Source organism: Chenopodium quinoa, unplaced genomic scaffold (assembly GCF_001683475.1).
Source record: "Chenopodium quinoa cultivar QQ74 unplaced genomic scaffold, ASM168347v1, whole genome shotgun sequence".
NCBI lineage: Eukaryota > Viridiplantae > Streptophyta > Magnoliopsida > Caryophyllales > Amaranthaceae > Chenopodium > Chenopodium quinoa.
The window spans coordinates 2,838,770-2,861,250 of record NW_018744662.1 but is presented as its reverse complement, the minus strand read 5'-3'; the positions used below and the strand labels follow the sequence as shown (position 1 = coordinate 2,861,250).

Below are 22,481 nucleotides of genomic sequence, written 5' to 3'. Positions count from 1 at the left end.
TTCCAGACGCTGCAATCTGGAGAAATGGGTTTCTCGGCCCCCCGAATTCCAATCCCAGATCACATGTGGGACCTCATATGGGGTCGGAACCGAGAAGGTGCTGCAGCCTACTTCGGCGATTTTGCTGGCCTGTCCGAAGTAGATAGGGCAAGAATCTGGTCGCTGAAGGCCACTGCTGGGATGGGCGAATCCAGCAGATCAGTTCCTGACCCAGCCAGGTCTAACCAACTGCTGATGATGCAGGTGATTCTCCTTGCCTTTATTTCCTTTTAAATTCAGCTCTTCAATTATCATTATTATTATTATTTTTTATTTTAACTTGTGCTCCTGTTTTCAGTTCGTGCACAATCAGACTCTCACTGTAGAGCTGATAGATACCCTACAAGATAGGGTGGACGCTGCCGAGCACGACAAAAAGGTAGCCGAGCAGGAGTTAAAGCTTGCTCAGCTGAAGCAAGCAGCAGCTGAAGAGCAGCAGCAGAAAGGTGAAGAATATGAGAGAAAAGCTGCTGAAGCCCTCAAAACCTTCTGCGATGCTATGGAGAAGGAAGTTTTTCCCCCACTGATGGAAGGGGAAAAATTTCTCCAAGAGCACATGGGAGTGGACATCTCCAAATTCAAGGCCACCATTGAGAGCCGAATCCAGGAAGGAGCTGCTGCACAAGGTGAAGTGCAGCAACAGCTAGAAGCTCTTGAAGCCAGCAGAATGGCTGCTGAAGAGATGCTCCAAGCCAGGGATGTCCAACTCTCAGAGGCTGCTGCTGCTGCTGAAGCTCAGAGAGCTAAGCTCCAAGAAGCTGAGGATCAGCTGATGGCCAAAAAGGAAGAAGTGGCCCAGGCTCAGACTGAGGCTTCCCAAGTTCAGCAGGAGCTGAATGAGCTGAAAGGTTCCTCCTCCAAGCTCGCCGATGAGCTGAAGAAATCCAAGGAAGACTTGGAGGAGACAAAGAAGAAGTTGGCTGATGCTGAGGCTCTACTCAAAGTCCGCGTCTATACCCAGGAAGAATATGAAATGGGTTTCAGAAACGGGTTCAGAGTGTGCCGAATAGTTTGCCTTCATGCTGAGCCGAAGTTGGACTGGTCCAAATGTGCTAAATGGGTCCAGGATCCCGAAGACCCTCATATGAAATATGCAACTCCCATCGAAGCTGAAATCCTTAAGGCTGAGGAAGCCGAAGAAGAAGCTGAGAGAATGGAGTTGGAGGCTGAACAGAGGGAAAGGGAGGCTCGGCAGAGTGCAAAGCCTGCTTCTTCTGCCGCTGGGGCTGAGACCACCATAGGGCCCAACAATGCTGATCAGTCTGGTCCACGGGCTGAAGCATAGGAACTCGGGCAGTCGTCTTCAGAATCTTGCGGTTCATCATGCGCTCAACTTTAGACTTGCCGCTTTCTGAATTTTTGCCTTGTTTGTTTTTTGCTTCAGCTTGCCTTGTCGTACAAAACAACTTATTTTTTTTGCTTCTGTACGTATTTCGGCAGCTGTTATTTTCCGCTTGTGGGCGGCTGCCGATATAGTTTGTTAACTTATTTGAACTTGTAGCTCAATTTCCGAGCATGAATTATTAATTTGATGTTCTTTTCTTCAGCAGCTTTGTTTTTGAATGCTTTGCTGTTTCTTCAATTCTGCTGAACATAACTTGCACTGGTAGTGCTTCTGAAAATGGGTATCCGAAACACAGGGCCAACTGAAGGCAATGCTTCGGATAATGGCTTTCTGGGATACAAGGCTCAGTTAAGGCAATATCCCAGAATCGTCCATGAACTCATGCCTTTGGAGAACAAATCTTTCTGAAGCTTAACTTCAGCTGAAAGATTAGAGTTCTTTAAAAAGACGAGTTTTGTCAGCAATCTGAAACCCAGTTACCCGAAGGCGAAGGTTTCAGACGGGGCTGAATAAACAATTTCCAACTGTTGCTGTTATCCTTGATTTTCTGTCTATCATTGAAAAATGGATATCCGAGACACAGGGCCAACTGAAGGAAATGTTTCGGATAATGGCTTTCTGGGATACAAGGCTCAGTTAAGGCAATATCCCAGAATTGTCCATGGACTCATGCCTTTGGAGAACAAGTCTTGCTAAAGTTTGACTTCAGCTGAAAGACCAGTGTTCTTTAAAAAGACGAGTTTTGTCAGCAATCTGAAACCCAGTTACCCGAAGGCGAAGGTTTCAGACGAGGCTGAATAAAAAACCCTTAAAGAGTAGATAGACTCAAGAAAACTTGAAAGGATAAAAAGTTTGCAAATATTTATATAAATGGTGGCTCCAAGGCCTTGCATAAATTCAAAATGCACTTACAAAGATTGTTCTGCCCCGAAGGGTTTACACATGACATTTTTTCAGTATATCAGCGTTCCAGTGATTTTTCAACTCGGTTCCATCCAACTGCCGAAGTCGGTATGTCCCTGGCTGAAGCTCATCAAAGATTTCATAAGGCCCTTCCCATGCAGCTGAGAGTTTCCCATGGATTCGGCCCTTCTGGACTGCAGCGGCATTCCGAAGGACAAGGTCTCCAATTTTAAGAGGCCTTGCATGGACCCTTCGGTTGTAAAATTTGCTGATTCTCTGCTTATAAGCAGCCATTCTGTCTCGGGCTGAGTCTCTTACTTCGCCGAGGAAATCGAGAGATTCCTTCATTAGTCGCTCATTCTCAGCCGAGAAGTGGTGCACTCGTAGGCTCTCAGAGCCAATTTCCACTGGAAGAACGGCTTCGGCACCATACACCAGTTCAAAAGGTGAATAGCCCGTTGCCTCTTTTTCAGTTGTCCAAAGGGACCAAAGGGTTCTAGGGAGCTCCTCCAGCCACTTGGACTTTTGATCTTCCACCCTCTTTTTGAGGGCATTTAGGATCTGTTTATTTGCAGCTTCGGCTTGTCCGTTACTCTGCGGGTGGCATACCGCTGAATATGCCAGTTTGATGCCGAACTGATCTGTATACCGCTTCAGCGGTAAGTTATCGAATTGCCTCCCATGATCAAAGACAAATACTCTCGGAATGCCGAAACGAGTGATGATATTCTGCCAGATAAATTTCCTGACAGTTTGCTCTGTAATGTTCGAGGCTGCTTCGGCCTCGATCCACTTACTGAAGTAGTCAACACCAACTATCAGCCATTTTTTCTGGTACACAGCCTCTGGAAATGGTCCAAGTATATCCAGTCCCCATTGGGCAAACGGGAGTGGATTAAGGATCGGCTGAAGATCCCTTGCTGGCTGGTGGATAACTGGAGCGTATTTTTGACATTTTTCGCATTTCCGGACCAGCTCCTTAGCATCTGCGATCATGGTGGGCCAGTAATATCCAGCCCTCAATGCCTTGTGGGCTAAGGTCCTTCCCCCGATGTGGTTCCCACAGATGCCGAGGTGAATTTCCCGTAGGATATAATCTGCATCTGTTGGTCCCACGCATTTCAGCAATGGGGCTGAGAAGGACTTTTTCAGAAGCTCCCCCCTGAAGACAATGAACCTTGAGCTGGTTCTCTTCATCTTGGAGGCCAAAGCTCTATCTCTGGGAGTCTCTCCCCGAAGTTTGAAAGCCAGGATGGGATCCATCCAACTAGGCTCTGGGTCAGCGCAGCACACTTCGAGTGCTTCGTCGACACTTCTTACTCGACGTACTTCCACATATACAGATCTGTTCAACTCAGTGAGAGTTGAACTGGCAAGTTTGGAGAGTGCATCGGCTTGAGTATTCTGACCCCTTGGGATCAGCTGAACCTCGAAAGTTTTCAGCTTTGAAATGACTGATTTGATCTTGGCAAGATAAGCTATCATGGAGGGCTCTTTGGCCTCGTAGCTGCCGCTAATCTGATATGCAACTAGCTGAGAGTCTGTTTTCAGACAGACATGATCGGCTTCCAGGGAGATGCACAATTCTAGGCCGGCGATTGCTGCCTCATATTCGGCTTCGTTGTTCGAGGCCTTAAAAGAAAATTTTAGTGCATACTCGAAGGATTTGCCTTCAGGAGAGGTTATCACTACTCCTGCCCCCGAACCATTTTCGGTGGAAGATCCATCCGTAAACACGGTCCAGACTTTCTTTTCATTGTCTAGCGCTTCTTGGTATGAGCATTCGGCCAAAAAATCCGCTAGGGCTTGAGCCTTAATGGCAGCCCTCGGACGATAGCTGATGCTGAATTCGGTGAGCTCAAAAGCCCACTTGGCTAGCCTACCAGATTTTTCAACCTTGCCGAGAACTTTTTCCAACGGCTGATCAGTTAAGACCACTATCTGATGACAATCAAAATAGGGCCTCAGCTTCCGAGCAGCTACTACTACCGCAAAAGCGACTTTCTCGAGTAGAGGGTAGCGAGTCTCGGCATCCGTCTGTGTATGACTGACAAAGTAGATCGGTTGCTGACTTTTGCTTTCTTCCTTCAGCAGTACTGCACTGATGGTGGCCGGGCTAACGGCCACATACAGGTACAAAGTTTCTCCTTCTGCTGGGCTAGCCAGCGTTGGGAGTTGAGCCAGATGCTCCCGAAGCTGTTTAAAGGCTTCTTTTTGCTCTTTCTCCCAAACGAGCTCTTTTGTTTTCGGGAGTTTCAGGGCTTTGAAGAAAGGTAACCCCTTATCCGAAGCTCTGGAAATGAACCTCGAGAGGGCTGCCATTCTTCCGGTGAGCCGCTGAACATCCCGCTTTGTTTTCGGCTCAGGAAGGTCGAGCGCTGCTTTGACTTTGGAGGGATTGGCATCAATCCCCCTCTTGCTGACTATGAACCCAAGGAATTTCCCTGGCTTCACGCCGAAGACACACTTCTTCGGATTCAACTTCATTTGATGCTTTCTTAAGGTGGCGAAAGTTTCCGCCAGGTCTTTAACATGGTCCTCAGGTTTTTTGCTTTTGACAATCGAATCGTCGACATAGACTTCCATGTTTCGGCCCTTTTGGTCGGCGAAAACTTGATCCACAAGCCTTTGATAGGTTGCCCCCGCATTTTTCAATCCGAAGGGCATCATTTTGTAATTGTACACCCCAGCGTTCGTGACGAATGCCGTCTTTGCTCGATCGTCGGGGTGCATGAAGATCTGATGATACCCCGAGAATGCGTCCATGAAACTAAGCAAGGCGTGGCCACTTGTCGAATCGACTAGCTGATCGATCCTCGGCAAGGGATAGAAATCCTTTGGACAAGCCTTATTTAGGTCCGTGAAGTCGACGCACATCCTCCAGGTACCATTGGCCTTCTGAACCATCACCACATTTGCCAGCCATTCTGGATATTGGCAAGGCTCGATGAAGCCTGCCTCCAGCAATTTTTTGACCTCGGCTGCGATGTCTCGGTTCTTATTAGCGGAGTAATTCCGCTTCTTTTGCTTAATTGGTCGACACGTTGGGTCAACATTAAGCTTATGGGAGATGAGGTCTGGACTTATCCCGGGCATATCAGCTGCCGAGAAAGCAAACACATCTCTGTTGTCCCGAAGGAGCTGAATAAGTTCACAACGGGTGTTCGGATCAAGGTCCATCCCGATTGTTACACATTTCTCAGCGTCTCCTTCGGTCAACTCGACCGTTTCAGTCTGCTGGTCCTTGTCCATTGCTGATGGACTGGACTCTTCACAATCTGGCCTGCTGTCTATGTCAGCAGGCGTCCCAGACTTTTTGTTCTTCGGCTGGCTCTCTGAGTCTTTCGGCTCAGACGAAGAGCTAGCCTTTTCCCTTTCTGGCCCTTTTTCTCTAGGCACAGAACCTTGGGCCGAAGCACTTAGGCCTTTCGGCTTTTTTGTGCTGGGCTCTATTTCTTTTTCTTTCTCCTCATCCTTATCATCGTCATCTGGGCGACTAGTGGATGGCTTGAGGTAGTTGCACCTTCGGGCGTCCTTTTGGCTGCCCTGGATCCTTTCGGGGAAGCCGGCATCTGAGACGTAAATCATCAGCTGATGATAAGTTGAGACGACCCCTTGGATCTCGTGAATTATGGGTCTCCCCAAAATCACGTTGTACACTGAAGGAGCGTCAATGACCAAATATTAAGTCATGACATTCCTGGCTGCCTCATCGCAGCCGATGGTGACAGGAAGTGTCACCTTCCCATCTGGATAAGTTGAAGCCCCATTGAATCCGGATACCGGGTAGGGTACAGGCGTAAGGTGCTTGGGCTTCAGCTTGATTTGATTGTAGGCCTTTCGGAACAGAATGTTTGCTCCGCTGCCACCGTCAACAAGGACCTTACTGACGTCGTGGTTGGCCACCGTGGCGATGATCACCAACGGATCGTCGTGAGGGAACGTTACCCCCCGGCAGTCGGCGGCTGTGAACGTCATGTTCGGCACCGGCGACTGGGGAGACTGAATGTCAGCGTTGTTCACCTGGTGGGTCAAAGCCCTAAGGTGTCGCTTGTGCTCCCTCCGAGAGCATATTCCTCCCGAGATAACATTAATCGGAGAGAATTTTCCCTCTGGATTTTTACTGTTCTTTCGGGGGAAGTCGAGGTCTTGCCGAGAGTCCTTTGCTGACTTCTCGGACTCTTTCTTCTCGCGGTGATCCGCGATTTATTTTTTCAAGTATCCCTTCCGGACCATGTCCTCTATCTGGTCCTTCAGTTGGATACACTCCTCAGTGTTATGTCCCGGAGATTCGTGGAACTCGCACCACTGATTCTTATTTTTTCGCTGATACCACTCTGGGAGTGGTCTCGGCTTTCGGTAACTCTGCTCCTCCTTCGTCACGCTGTAAATTTTGGCGCGTGGAAGAGAGAGCGGAGTGTAGGACTCGTATCTGCCTGTGTATGAAGCAGATTTTTCCTTCTTTGGGTCGCTGGCCGTGGATTGCTCCGAGGCCTTTGACTTTCCCCTTGCCTTATGGCCTTGGCCTTCAGACAAGGGTATTTGTTTTTGCTTCCCTCCCCCGAATTGAGGTTGGGTTTTCGCTTTGTTCCACTCTTCGGCTCGGATGAACTTATCCGAGGCATTCAGAGCTTCCTCCAAGGTCTGCGGGGTATGCATGACCATGAAGTCTAGGAACTTCCCGGGCTGAAGGCCATTCTGCATTGCAAAAACGGCTAGCCCCTGGTCCAGCTGAGAGACACTGGATGACTCGTTGCTGAAACGGGTCAGATAGTCTCGGAGGCTTTCGGTTTCCCCCTGTCGCAGACTCATGAGTTTTGCAGTAGTCTTCTCTCGGCGGTTTGCCGTGGAAAACTTGCTCCTAAATTTGGAGGACAGATCATCCCACCCTGTTATGGAGCCTTGCTTTACTCCCTTTGAGATCCACGCTTGCGCGACCCCCTTGAGAGTGGTTGGGAAATATTTGCACCAAGTCGCTTCGGATCTGGGGCAAAGATGCATATGAGCCTCATACGAGGCAATGTGGTCCTTCGGATCCGAAGTTCCATCATATGTGATGTGCGACGGTATTTTAACCGTGGGCACGTGCTCTTCCAGTATCCACTGCTCGAATGGCGAACTGGCGGGTAGCATAACGGCCTTGCCCTTGTTCCTGGCCGAAGGGACCGCGCTCCGCCCTCTTAGAGAGGTAGGAGTGGTTTTCGTCCCTGGCTGGGAAGTCTGGGCCTCGGCCGCAGGGAACGAGAGGCGACTGTGCACGCTCGGTTCCTTGCCGCCGAGTCGGTCGAGGACGCTTCGGCGAACAGTCTCCGGTTGTTCTCGGTGAGCAGATTCTGGCCGAGAAGCTGAACTGCTGCTCTTATGCGTTCCTGATCGGGAGGTTGAGGATCCTCTGAAGAATTGAGGGTTCTTTTTCCTCTCTCTTTCAGTTTTCCAGGTATCCTCTTCCCACTCTTCCAGTTCCCGGAAGGAAGAAAGTTTCCCACCATCATGGTCTAGCTTCCTCCGCTGATGCCGGGTATGCGGGGGAGTTCGATCACGAGGTGGTGGCATATTTTGTGCCCTCATTGCCTCCATGAGCACTGCCAACGCTCTTGCCACCTCCTCCGAGCTGGGCCCCGTCAAAGGGGTCCTCGGCTGAGTATGGGAATGAGAGCGGACGGTCGATGGTTGGCTTTGGGGCACTGAATGCGTTCTATGATCGGATTGACCCCTGCTAGACCGAGAATGACTCGGCCTATGATGAGAATTATGAATTACGGGAGAAAGGGAATCCTCCCTATATGATCCTCGCCCCGAGCTGGCGCCCTTGGGAGAGTTCCGGTCCGATGAGGGTGATGGTGTAGGGGTTTTAGGCTTTTCGCCTGCTTCTTGACGGAGGCCTTTGCTCTTGCGGTTCTTAGCCATTGCTACTAAGATAATTGCAAGATGATCTTGGTTAGAAATTTGGCTTAAATATTTTTTGAAAGTCTTCCCCACAGACGACGCCAAATTGTTTCGGGTGAAAACAATGGGACCTTGTCGAAGGTCCGATGAAGTGGAGAAGACTGGATTCGGTCCAAGTGATGTTGGGCCGAAGGTTTCCTGCACAGTAAACACACGTAAACTAGCCTCGGGGGTGTTGCCGAGGAAGGCCCCTCCGATGCTAAAGTCAGTACAGTGTGTAGAGAGAGAACACTATGCAAGAGAATTAATTGCTTGAGGCTTTGTTGAATTTATGTACAAATGTCATATTGATGGCTTTTATACCTTTGCATATATGGAGAAGTTGGGCCTTAGCCCAATTGGCTTGCCTTGAGGACTGATCTTTGACTTTAGCGCATTTGGAGAGTTGAACCTTGACCTTGGGCTTTTAATTGGATCATTTAATGACTAGGCCCAATTGGACTAAATTGGACCCAAACAATAGATACTTTACCAACCCAAAACAATTCTCCAATCGTTACTCATATTACCAAATCCCAATAATAATATTGTGAAATTTAAGGGTTGGACGATTGGATCAACGGAATAATATAATTGAGTCAAAGGCTCTACCAACCAAAAACCACATAAAATAATGACTTACGTGCGTGGGACAGTATATGACATCAAATTTATATATAAAGCCTTGATTGTATTACCTTAAAGTCATCAACTTTCTCAACATTAACCAAATATATTATATCCTAGCTTCAATATAACCTAAGAGAATGGGTTCTATGTATGAAATTCCTATGCCTCCCAAAGCAGTTGGTCCAGCCACAATCTTGGCTATGGGCACTGCCAATCCACCAAATGAATTTATCCAGGCTGACTATCCTGAGTACTACTTTCGTAGTACTAATAGCGAACATTTAACCCGTCTCAAGAGCAAGTATCAGCGCATGTGTATGCCCTTTGCTTCTTATTTTCTATACGCTTTGATATTTTTACATGTTTGTAGATTAGATAGTGTGATTATTATGCCGTTTGAACTTATTTATTTATGATTTTTTCAAAGTAGGTCAAGTAGAAGTAGGGGTCGGATCGATGGAGGGATCAATAAGGGAAAACCTATGTTAATCAATTACAACTTTACAAGTAGTATTAATATTGTTCATGCAACATTGAAAAATAGTACAAAGATATTAGAGGACCAATTCAACCAAAAGCTTAAGCTAATGGTTGAGGCTCACCATACCTGGTATACGAATTAATTCCACTTTGAAAGAGGGGCGGATGAGATTCGAACCCGTGACCTTTGTGTCACACTGACTTTGATACCATGTTAGAGGACCAAATCGACCAAAAGCTTAAGCTAATAGTTGAGGTTAGGGAATATGTTTTTATACTGGAATAGTTTATTATATACTCTATAAAAAGAGTTTTTTAGTTTGGATTTTGTGAAAAAAGGCAATCCTAGGTTTTTCCACGACCATTCATCATACCCTAATTAATAGGCAAAAGGCTTGTTTAGTTCACCTTATTTTAGCTTATCTGAACTAATCTAATCTGGTTTTTGATCTGATCTAATCTGGTTATGATCTGATTGTCAGATTTAACTAAACTTTGATCGATCTTAATATACGATAATCTATAAGGAAAAGTTATATTAAGTGGAGTCTTGTTAGATTCATAATAATGCGTATTTTAGTAATATGTAATTTTCATAATTTTTTCATTATGAAATTAAAGATATTTAGCGATAACGAACTGCACATAAAATTATGATCTGATGTGAACTTAATTTTTTTTAATCTGATCTGATATGATCTAAACTTATTTTTTTCTAAAATAAGTAAAAATAAGTTGAATGAAACAAGGCCTAAGTTTAACGTGGTCGAGCTCTTTATTTTGGTATATATTATAGATCCTATATATATAATCCATCTCTCTTATTGATGAGGTCTTGGCCGGCCTAATTGAAAGTTTATGAATGTTAGGCCATACATGCATACATCTAAATTCCCTCACTCCCCCATTTGTAATTTATATCACCTATGTAACCATTTACAGAAATAAAATTTAATCTATCTATCCTTAATTAAATTTAAAAATACAATTATTTACGTCAGACACAACTTTTAATTTTAGCTAGGAAATGAATTATAGGACAGTGTGGTTAATTCAACATACATATCATAATTAAAATAATTTATTAATTAATGGGAAGTACGTAAGACAAAATATAACATGGGATTAAATGAATTTTGTATATTAAAGTGAGTTAAAAACAAAAAAAAATGGTACGGATGATCCTTAGCTTTTATGTTTGACACTACACACGCACAAAAAAAAACTTGTATTATTTTCGTATGGACGTAAATTATAGGAGAAATGATGTTTACGTTTTGGAATAATACAAAGCACATATTAAGGAAACACCATGCTTAGGTATGCTACTACTTCGAATACTCGTATAATATAGAAAGTCAACCACTTGTAAATTAAAGTTATGAAAACCCATTGATTTTCTCTAATTTATTTATTTTTTTTAATGCAAATTTCCTCTAAATTTGTACATGACTAATATATATATCTCGTGTTTATATTTTTTTTTACTTTTTCACAGGCGATAAATCAATGATTAGGAAGCGTTACTTGCACGTAACCGAAGAGATCTTGAAAGAAAACCCACAAATGTGCGATCGCAAGGCCTCTTCCTTATCAGCCCGTCAAGCAATCCTCGCCAGTGAAGTCCCCAAACTCGGCAAAGAAGCAGCCGATAAGGCCATCGCCGAGTGGGGCCAACCCACTTCTAACATCACTCACCTTATCTTCGGCACCAACACTTTCTGCGACACCCCCGCTGCCGACCAATACCTCGCCATGCTCCTCGGCCTTTCGCCTTCCGTTAAGCGCTTTGTTCTCCGCCAGGGTGGCTGCCACTCTGGCGGTACGCTCCTTCGTATAGCCAAGTCCATGGCTGAAAACGAACGCGGAGCTCGTGTCTTGGTCGTATGCGCGGAGTTGAGTACTGTTATATTTTACCATGCTCCCGATGACACTAATCTTTTACCGCACACCTTATTCGCAGATGGTGCTGCGGCTTTGATTGTAGGTGCTGATCCTGATGAGCCTCTAGAAAAACCTATTTTTCGGCTCGTGTCAGCCGACCAGACCACAATTCCCGGTACAGACGGGACTATACAGGCCCGTCTGAGGGAAGAGGGTATGGTCGGGGACATTGCTCCTGACGTACCTAAACTTATTTCCAAAAACATCGAAAGTTTGTTGATTGAATCTTTTGAGAGAATTGGGGTCAAAGATTGGAACTCCTTGTTTTGGATCCCTCACCCTGGAGGTCCAGCTATATTGGACCAGATTGAAACTGAAGTCGACCTTGAGCCGGGGAAACTGAGTACTACTAGGCACGTCTTAAGCGAGTATGGGAACATGTGGGGTGCAACAGTGTTGTTCATATTGGAAGAGATGAGGAATAAGTCGTTGAAGGAGGGCAAATCAACAACCGGAGAAGGGTTGGAATGGGGTGTGCTGTTTGGTTTTGGTCCTGGTCTTACTGTTGAAACCATTGTGCTTCAGAGTGCTTCACTTAATTAATTAATCACTTGGGATTAAATTAATGAAAGTTGGTTATTATATCAAAATATATACTTGAAAGTTGAAATTATAAAGTATAATAGAACTATTTTCTCGTAAAAAAATGGAGGAGGTAGAACTACTATATATACATTATACTGTGGGTGTAAAATATACACCAAAGTAATTTGATTTGTATAATTGTATGTGAATTGTTGTAATAACGGGTATTATTGTGTATACCCCAGTTCATTTTGCTTATAATTTTTTTTTTGATCAATTAGTTTGTACCATTTTTATTGGTTATGTTTCTAGTTTGTTGGTTGTACCATACGTATTGTATTAAAAAGATGTCATATAATTTAAATTATTTCTTCTGAATTTTATAATTGTTTCACTCTATTTCACTTTTCGCACTATTTTCAATGCAAACTCTATGTACAACATCTGTTTCTTATTAGTTGTAACAAAAGAATTCTTTATGTCTCACAATAAATATTTCTTTGTTGCAACTAATAAGAAACTTAGAATTAACATCAAAGTATATAATAATCAATTGAACAATTATTGCAATGGATATATATGTAAGCAACTGATCAAAATTTAGTACTTGAAACCTATAAAAAAATGGTAATAAAAAATGGGAAATGAGGAAGATTCTATACATGAATCTATACTCTTGCTCTAATAAATAATTAGAAATTTTGGTCAGGTTTAATTGCTGTGAATCTGTGATGCAAACATTATTACTCATAAGAAGCCATTTGTGTTAGCAGTTTAATTGATTTGCATAGGGAAATAAAGATTATTTTTTTTTTAAGCAAAAATATTTTCACAAGAGATTATTAGTATAAAAAAAGATGGTAATGAAAAAAAAATTGAATAGGAAGATCTTAATAACTTGTAAAGATAAAGTCGAAGGCTACCAGAGTACCAAGTCAAACTCCCATAAATAAATCTCATAAAACAATTTGTAAGCCTACAATATAAATCAAAAAATTGACAAGTCTTACAAATCACCTTCAAACTCAAACTTGAAAATAAAAAACTAGGGATAGGAAATCATACAAATTCAATCACAATCAAAGCCTTAATTCCGGAGATGCCCCAAATGACATTTTCGTAAATAAACTAACAATTTTTTTCAACTTTATTCAATTGTGTAGTCCACAATAATGAAAAAGTTGTTGATTTATTCATAAAATGCCCCTATGAGAAACAAATTTCGTTTCTCAATATGAGCCCAAATGATGACTATACGAATAATCATTTTTTATTCATGTATCTGACATCTCTTATGAAATTAAGGCCTTGATTGTGACAAAGTTTTACACTGGCTGCCACTAGCTTACCGTAACCCTCCTATCCAGATTTGGGATTCACAGCGGAAAATCTAGTGGCAGAATTGTTTTACAAATGAAAGAAAAATAACAACAAAAAAAAAGTATAGGAAAATAAAGTCTGTGTAAAGTACTAATGTAACCCGATTAGACGACCTACAATATTAATTAGGATTGGCCGTTGAATCAACGGAATGATATTTAGTTGAGCCAAAGACTACCAACACAAAACTATGGGGTTATTATAGGTACATACCCGATTAGACGACCTAGCAATCATACCGTGTTTTGCTACGTAATTGTCCAATAATTGACTCATACAAATTAAATATACATGCAAAATCTTTTCTAACACAAAAATAAAAATAAAAAAAACCAAGTAATATAGTTATTATACTGATATTTTAACTTGTAAGCCTACCATAATATATACTAAACAATTAAATAAGAAAATGTCAAGTATTACAATTGACCTTGAAAATCAAACTTGAGATTAAAATATTAGAGTCAAGAAATCATCAAACCAAAATCAAACAAAGAAAACTCACAAAACAAGCTAACTCTAGTAAAAGTCCATGCATACATAAAATTATCATACTTTGAAATATTATAGGAGTTAATTAATCGATTGGATAAGCAAAATAATAATATTTAATTGCTCAAGTCAAATTCTAGCAAGGCAGCAAAACTACGCACGAACATAGAATAAATTGAGGTGAATTGCATTAATGCATGCAAGTGACAATATTTGACGTTAAAAATAATTTATATATATTTATCATATACCGTACAATAAATTTATACTCCGTACTATATAAAGGCTTGATTGTCTTGCCATAATTTCATCATACATTAGCTATTTACTTGTTTAGCTTTCATAAATCTTAGCTTCAATATAATCTAAGAATTCCTTTGCTTTTTTTCAAAAAAAAAAAAAAAAAAAAAAAAAAGAAGAATTCCTTTGCTTTCATTTATAAATTATCCTAGCTAAGCTAGCTTCAATATAATTAACCTTACCTAAGAAAATGGGTTCTATTTATGAGATTCCAATGCCTCAAAAATCAAAGGGTCCGGCTACAATCCTTGCTATTGGAATTGCCAATCCACCTAATGAATTTAGCCAAGAAGATTATCCCGATTACTATTTCGGTATTACAAATAGCCAACATTTAACCCATCTCAAGGCCAAGTTTAAGCGCATGTGTATGTCTTATAGTTTGCTTTTTTCTTGTATTTAATTTTTTATACTCTTTTTATTTGTTTATATTGTTTTATAGATAGCACAGATAATTTAATTGAATATAACCAAGCTTAATGAAATTGGAGGATAATTTACCTTATGACTTTCGAGGTCACAAGTTCTAACCCCATCAACTATGCAGTAAGAAATCTAAGAAATTTCCTTAGGAGTAGAGAGATTAAGGATATAATACCTCCGTTACAAATATTAAATCGTTGCAAATAATATGTAATGGAGGTAGTATAATATTAGGTATTTTAGAAAAATTGAAGAAGTACGTAGATCCAACATGACTATTTATTTTATAATTAATGTATATATTATTATATTAATTAAAGAGGATATATATACAGTAAAAAATATACTTCCTCCGTTTCTATTTAGTTGACACGTTTGATTTAGGTACATATATTAGGGAAAGGAGAGAGAGTGAGAGAGAGTGAAAAAGCAAGTGGGGTAGCTTGTAAATGCAAGGTAAAAAAATTTACCTAAAAAGAAACGTGTCAACTAAAAAAACTTTCGAAAATGAATACGTGTCAACTAAAAAGAAACGGAGGTAGTATAATAGTGCGGGAATAATGGAAAAAACGAACGTTGTGAATAAAAGTTACATATATATAGTTTTTGCATATACGTGACTTAGAGTAACTTCAATGCTAAACTAATTGTCATTTTAGCTAATTTGAGCTCCAATGACTAGCTATGAGGTTACTAATAAATTTTAGACCCCACCTCTTTAATTATTTTTTTTATTTAGTCAAGTTTTTTTCCTTTGCTAATTTGCTTGGCCCAACTAATTGGATTTTCTAACTCTAGTATTCAAGCTAATAGCGGTTGATTAATTGCATTTTCTAACTCCACTATATGGTAAACAAGTCCTAAGCTACAATTATTGGAGTTGCTCTAATAATAATAATAAATTAAAATTGTACTTTGTTTAGCAGCTCTTGATTCTTTCCTATTTTTACAAAATCACTAGATTATGATGGACACTTCTCACTTACTTACATGCCTATAATTTCTTATTTCAGGCGAAAAATCAATGATTAAGAAACGTCACTTGCACGTAACCGAAGAAACCTTCAAAGAAAACCCTCAAATGTGCGATCGCAATGCACCATCCCTAACAGCCCGTCAAGCTATACTCGCAACCCAAGTACCCGAACTCGGCAAACAAGCGGCGGAGAAGGCCATCAAAGAATGGGGGCAACCCAAGTCCAACATCACCCACGTTATCTTCGCCACCAACTCTTTCGTCGACACACCCGCCGCTGACCAATACCTCGTCATGCTTCTCGGCCTTTCGCCTTCTGTGAAGCGCTTTGTTCTCCGCCAAGTTGGCTGTCACGCAGGAGGTACACTCCTGCGTGTAGCCAAGGCCATGGCAGAAAACGAACACGGAGCTCGTGTGTTGGTTGTTTGTTCAGAGATGAGTTCCACTATCTGTTTCCAAGCTCCTGATGAGACTAATCTTTTACCTCACGCCTTATTTGCTGACGGGGCAGCAGCAATGATCATAGGTGCTGATATTGTTGAGCATCTAGAGCAACCAATTTATCGGATTGTGTCTGCTGAGCAGACTACAATCCCGAACTCTGAGGGATCTATACAGGCTCGCCTAAGGGAAGCAGGGTTAGTTGGTGAAATACGTCCGGATGTACCTATACTTATAGGAAAAAACGTCGAAAGTTTATTGATTGAATCTTTTAAAAGAATTGGAGTCAAAGATTGGAACTCCTTATTTTGGATCCCTCACCCTGGAGGTCCAGCTATATTAGACCAGATTGAAACTGAACTCGAACTTGAGCCGAGCAAACTGAGTACTACTAGGCACGTCTTGAGTGAGTATGGGAACATGTGGGGTGCGACGGTGATATTCATATTGGATGAGATGAGGAGGAAGTCGTCGAAGGAGGGCAAATCGACAACCGGAGAAGGATTGGATTGGGGTGTGCTGTTTGGTTTTGGTCCTGGCCTTACTGTTGAAACCATTGTTCTTCAAAGTGTACCACTAATTATTTAATTAATTAAATAATTAGTTGGGATTAAATTGGAGAACGAGGTTTTGAAAAAATATTACATCCCTGTTACTTATCAGTCGAATCAATTAGAGACTAATAAAAAGTTTTCAATAACTTGTAATAATAATGGATGTAACTCATAAAATTATGCTAGTGTGTGTCGGTATTTATTTAATTTTTTGTATTATTAATTTTAATTTTACAAGTATATTTTGTTTATTTTGTCTTATCATTTTAAAATAAACATTTTTTCCATTTGAAATTAATATTATATTCACAAGTACTAATTAAGTAGCTTTTGAAATTCTTTCCAATATACAAGAAAATACGTAGTCATCAACTAGAGTTTTATTTGATTTATCTATCTCAATAACATACTGATAGATTATGTAAATCATCTATCTATGTATAGATAAATAGATGATTTACATAATTTATTTAAATTAAGTATACCAAACTTATAAGTTGTATTCTATGGTTTATATATCATAATTTCTCTCCTTTGGATATATTAACAAGTTAACAACCACTACCACTTCTTGGGAAGGGTAATGCAATTAAGGCTTTATAAACTAGCTAGATTAAAATATACATTGCATGATTTGCATCATGTTTCCAAAAGAACAATACAAATTGAATTAATTAAACAAACAAATCTCCCATCTTCATTCCACTTAGAATTATACTATTTAAAGTAAAATAACAGCATACAAATGTAAACACGAATATCGATCGTGTAAGTTTGGAAAAAAAAAAATTGCGAAACATGATAAAAAGAACACACAAGTGCAAACTTAATGTACGTAACCAAAAACTTGTTACACACCCATAAAACTTTATCAAAGAACAATCACACACAACGTAGATACCATCATCAACTCAAAATATTGTTATGCAGGAAAAACCTCGATAACAGACCTCGACCCTAAAATTGGTAAAATGACGTAGTCACAAAAACCAGCCTTATCAAAGAGAATTTTCCATTGTTGTTCAGTTCTTTCTTTTCCACCAAAGAGATACGACATTTGAATATCCGCAAGAAATTGAGATTTCGTGTGATTTTCATCGTCAGTTGGGATTCCGACGACCATATCTATGGTCAACAACTTTCCTCCTTTCTCTCTACTTGGAATTGCTTCTTTACACTTTTCAAGTATTTTTATGCAATTTTCATCGCTCCAATTATGCAATATCCACTGCAAAATTAAATTTTATGGGAACTACTTAGTCATTATATTTGTATGTATGACCCCTTTTTATTAACTAGGGTTGCTAATGCACACAATAAGAGCGCTACATCTAGCAATATTTGCTTTTGGTTTGGCTTTACGTCACAACTTTATTTGTTAGTAGCACTAGTGAAGGAAAATATGTAAACAAATAATTTTAGGGTTATAAATAATGTCCGCGCACTATTATTTAATTTAGTCTTAAAAAAGAGTTAATTAACATTAATGGGGGTATTTATGTAAATAAACATTTTAGAGATTATAATTGTCCAAACTATTCATGAGAGTAATTTTACCCTTTTTAAAACGTAGGGATGAATGAGTTGAATCCACAACGTCTCGGTTGAAAAAAATTATCATGCAAACTATGCAAATTCATTATGCATGCTATCACACCAACATGTATGATGTATCTAAATATGAAATTGGATTGGATTACATCCATACAATATACCCCCTCCGTAACTTTTTACTCGCAACAATTACTATTTTTAGCCGTAACACATTACTTGCAACAAACTTATTTCTTTTCTTTTATGGTAAATTTTTTTGTGTGATTTTACAATATTACCCTTACTTTTTTTTCCTAAATATCCTAATTAAACTACTGATTATAACTTAATAATTTAAACCCTAACATTAACTAACTTAATTATTTCCCCAAAATCATTACTCTCCCATCTAAATTCATTCTCATCTTTTGTAAAAAACAAAAGTTCTTTCTCATCTTGATTGGGAACCACCACAATCTCCATTCTTTGTTCATCACCCAAAAATTCACCTCATTACACCACCGTCGCCGGAAGTTGCTGCCGATGTCCCTTTTGTTGCGGCCGCCTCCGTTTTCTCTCTCTTCCTCTTCTTGTTGTTTTGTCATTGCGGTGAAGCACGTATTTGAAGGTTTTATGGTTAAATTTAACCATGAAAACTCTAGATCTGGAGTTTTAATGGTTAAATTTGACCAATTAAAGCTTTAATTGATGATAGAGAGTTGTGGGTTTCGGATTTTGGGATTGGGGGTTCGTGGGTTGTGGGTTGTGGATTTTGGGATTGGGGGTTCGTAGGATTCGAGTTCGTGGGTTGTGGATTTTGGGATTGGGGGTTCGTGGGTTGTGGGTTTCGGGGTTGTGGACTTGTGGGTGGTAGATTTGGGTTCGTGGGTTGTGGGTTTCGGGGTTGTGGGTGGTGGTTCTGGGTTCTTTGGTTGTTTGGTTGGTGGTTCGAATTTTCTGGGTTAGTGGGTTGGTGGTTCGAATTTTCTGGGTTCTTGGGTTGATTTGGTTGGTGGTTTGAATTTTCTAGGTTCGTGGGTTGGTGGTTCGAATTTTCGGGGTTGTAGGTGGTGGTTTTGGGGTTGTGGATGGTGGTTCTGGGTTCGTGGGTTACATTGTGGGTTTTGGGGTTGTGGATGGTGGTTCTGGGTTCGTGGGTTACATTGTGGGTTTTGGGGTTGTGGATGGTGGTTCTGGGTTCGTGGGTTACATTGTGGGTTTCGGGGTTGTAGGTGGGCGAAATCGGGGGTGGTGCTAGGTGGTGGTGGTTGCATGGTGCTAGGTGGTGGTGGTATGGTGCAAGGCGATGGTGGTGCTGGTGATAGGTGGTTGAAATTGATGTTTTTTTTTTTTTTTTTTTTTTTTTTTTTTTTTTTTTTTTTTTTTTAATTTGGGTTGGATTAATATTAAACACATGCCCTTATTTTTTTTGTTAATTACACTTACCATCTTTTGCCTAGGAGTCCGCAAACTACTAGTTTGTTGCGAGTAAAACGTTACGGAGGGAGTAAATAACTTTTATATTGTGCTAATAAGGAAGAAGGACGTGGACTGTAACCAAACCTTAGCCTTGTTCACGGTTTTTTTAATCTAGTATTTGCTGACCAGCCACTTGAAAGTACGGGTAGATAATTAAGGAGCATGTATTTGTAGTGGGCAGATTATTATATCCATTATATTTTAGATCGATTTAAACAAGTAGTTAACCCCCTTTGTTACGGATTACACATTTTCACACACACTACTAATCACTTGAAACGACAAAGTTACAATAACTAGGTGGACATTCCACGTAATATCACTTACTCCCTTCGTGTTTTTTTAAGTGTTACACTTTTTATTTCCGGTCGTGTTTTTTTTAAGTGTTACAGTTCCTTTTTTGGAAAAAAGCTACATTAAAATATTATACCTCTATCCTCTCATGGTCCCCATCCAAACCCACAAATACCTTTTTTTATTATATCTTTCCTCTCACATTCATTATTTTTCAATAAACTATTAACCCCACTATCTTTCTTTTACAATTTTTTAATACTCCAACTAACACATTTACTTTTTTTTTTTTTTTTTTTTTTTTTTTAAGTCAATTAAATTGCCTAAAACTATGTGCCGTCAAATTATAACACTTAAAAAAACACGGGAGGGAGTAATAAATTAACAAAAAAGCGCATTTAAAACGACAAAGTCAAATATACGAGTAGGTGGACATGTGGGACTGTCATCCATGTAAATATCACTTTATACGACAAAGCTATATAATATGTTAATAATTTACTTATAATATACAGGATGGTTTTTGTTGGGTTAGTGATTCAAACGTGTTAGTGCCAAGTTTTAAGGAGCGTGTGTGAGTAGCGTTTGGTGGTTTGTTCGAGTCAAAAAAGCATGCTAACATTAGTTGAGTTAATAATGTATCTTAGTGGATCCGTGTTTACTTACTAATAATTCTTATTTAGTTGAAATTATTTTTACTTATTTTAAAAAAATATAAGTTCAGATCAGATCAGATCAGATTAGATTAGAAAAAATAAGCTCATATCAGATCATTGTTTTATGCGAAATCGCTAAATATCTTTAATTTCATAATATAAAAAAAGTTATGGAAACTACATATTAATAAAACACACATTATTACGAATCTAATAAGCTCCCATTTGATGTATTTTTTCTTTACAGATTAACGTCTATTTAAGGTCAAAGTTTGGTCAAATCAGACAATAAGATCATATCAGACTACATCAAATAAGATTAGATCAGACCAAACTAGATCAGATTAGTTCGGATAAGCAAAAATAAGGTGAACTAAGCCTGGCTAAGTCGGTTCATTTTTTCTAAATTATAATTATTAGTTATGATGTATGTGTGTGTTATATATTAATAAAATATATATTATTACAAATTTAACAAGATCTCGCTTGAAATTTTTTTTATCTATAGATTATCGTAAACAAAAGGTTAAAGTTTGGTTAAATTAGATTATTTGATAATAAAAAAAAAATAGAGGGAGTATAATAAGAGACTTTATTTCACCTTGAGTAAGACGACATTAGCTTGAGGTATAGCTTTGAACATGTCACCAGCAACATAACTCAAGTTCCTTGTTTCATTTGGCTGCTCTAAATTGTTGACAACATGTGGTTGATCAAACAAGATACAATTCATCTCAGGAAAAGCCTCAGCAATGGCCTTAACCATAGTACCGGTACCACCACCAACATCAACGATGGATTCAATGCCATGGACTAGGCGTTTGAACTCATCATTAACCAGCAACAAGCTCGAAATCAATCGAGAGTCACTAGCCATGGCTAGGTTAAACAAGTCATTGAGTTTGGCATCACTAGGCATGCCTTTGTACAAATGCATGCCTTGAGCCACGTGAAAAGAAGACTCACAAGATTGGTCATGACTTTGAAACCAACTAGCAAAATTATGAGATGGTTCAGTTAATTGTGGAGTTATCCCTATTAGGGCTAAGGGTGCATGAGTAAGAGGGTGATCTTTTAAAAGGAGTTCGGAGTTTAGGGTAAGGTCGTATACTTGTTCTCCAGTAGTCGATAAAATTTGGGAAGTGTAGAAATTGTTGTGAACAAGAAGACGCATCATTTGATGCAAGGACGAAGCCTTGTTAAGGGGGATCGAAAGGGAGGTAGTTAAGTCATCAAGAGTCATGGGTTTGCCATGTTTTTTGATGGCATCTGAGATGCCTAGTTGAATGGCACACTTTAGAGCCATGGAATTTAGGAACGATAAACTATGGTTCCATATAAAACCAACTGCATCTAATAGCTCTTTTGTTTGTTTGTTGGAACAATTGTTTGGTTCCATTTTTTGTAAAATATGTTTGCTTAATTTACACAGTTCTACTACAAATTGGTATGAGAGAATGAGGTATATATAGGCGGAAAAATGAATGCTAGAAGCTCGGTCTTTTGAGAATAGATCAATAGAGTATTAAAAAATATAAACCCTCCCTATCTTTTTTTCCCCCCTAGGAATCTACCCTTTTTTGTTTAACTCACTTTAATTTATTTATTTTTGGACATAAAAGTCATACGACATTTACAAAGAAATTTGAATCTAACAAATACGAGTACACGATAACTGAATAAAACAAAAATGTCTTGTCAGCAAAGTAACTAAAGATCATATCCTTTTTGCAAATCATATATTCTTCGTACAGTATTTCATATCGTTGTGATTTATAGCCTTCTTCTTCGGTGAAGGGGTCTATCGAACGAGTGTAGGTGTGAAGAAAGTTTTCGATTCGTGAGATTATATTCGTAAGATTAAACACTAATATAGTAAATTATTTTTTATTTTTTTAAAAAAAAAAGTTAAGCCTATCTCCTTACCTTCTTATCCCTTTTTCCAACACTGAATACACTTTTTGCACACTAATTTTTTTGGAAAATTTGTCTAAAAAGTACAATTAACTTTGAACATATAAGTTCGTTCTTCACAAAAAAGTGAATATTTAAGTACCTTTCTAACAAATTTATTCACCATTTTTTAAAACATTTTTGCAATCACTCGCCTTATTCACTCTATATTTTATTAAATTGCATATACTAAGTATACGGTAACTGAT

General features: G+C 39.6%; 3 protein-coding genes across 3 annotated transcripts; 2 read left to right on the top strand and 1 right to left on the bottom strand.

The window, feature by feature from the left end:
• Positions 1-8,924: 8,924 nt before the first annotated feature.
• Positions 8,925-12,158, top strand: LOC110702060 (chalcone synthase 3-like). The gene is made up of 2 exons (XM_021879702.1): positions 8,925-9,157; positions 10,821-12,158. Exons 1-2 carry the CDS (start codon positions 8,980-8,982, stop codon positions 11,807-11,809), a joined length of 1,167 nt encoding a protein of 388 aa, XP_021735394.1. The 5' UTR covers positions 8,925-8,979; the 3' UTR covers positions 11,810-12,158.
• A 1,637-nt stretch (positions 12,159-13,795) lies between these two features.
• LOC110702057 (chalcone synthase 2-like) lies at positions 13,796-16,572 on the top strand. The gene is made up of 2 exons (XM_021879700.1): positions 13,796-14,331; positions 15,400-16,572. Exons 1-2 carry the CDS (start codon positions 14,154-14,156, stop codon positions 16,389-16,391), a joined length of 1,170 nt encoding a protein of 389 aa, XP_021735392.1. The 5' UTR covers positions 13,796-14,153; the 3' UTR covers positions 16,392-16,572.
• Positions 16,573-17,046: 474 nt separating this feature from the next.
• LOC110702059 (trans-resveratrol di-O-methyltransferase-like) lies at positions 17,047-21,785 on the bottom strand. The gene is made up of 2 exons (XM_021879701.1): positions 20,921-21,785; positions 17,047-17,585 (listed from the first exon to the last, which is right to left on the bottom strand). Exons 1-2 carry the CDS (start codon positions 21,716-21,718, stop codon positions 17,280-17,282), a joined length of 1,104 nt encoding a protein of 367 aa, XP_021735393.1. The 5' UTR covers positions 21,719-21,785; the 3' UTR covers positions 17,047-17,279.
• Positions 21,786-22,481: the final 696 nt, after the last annotated feature.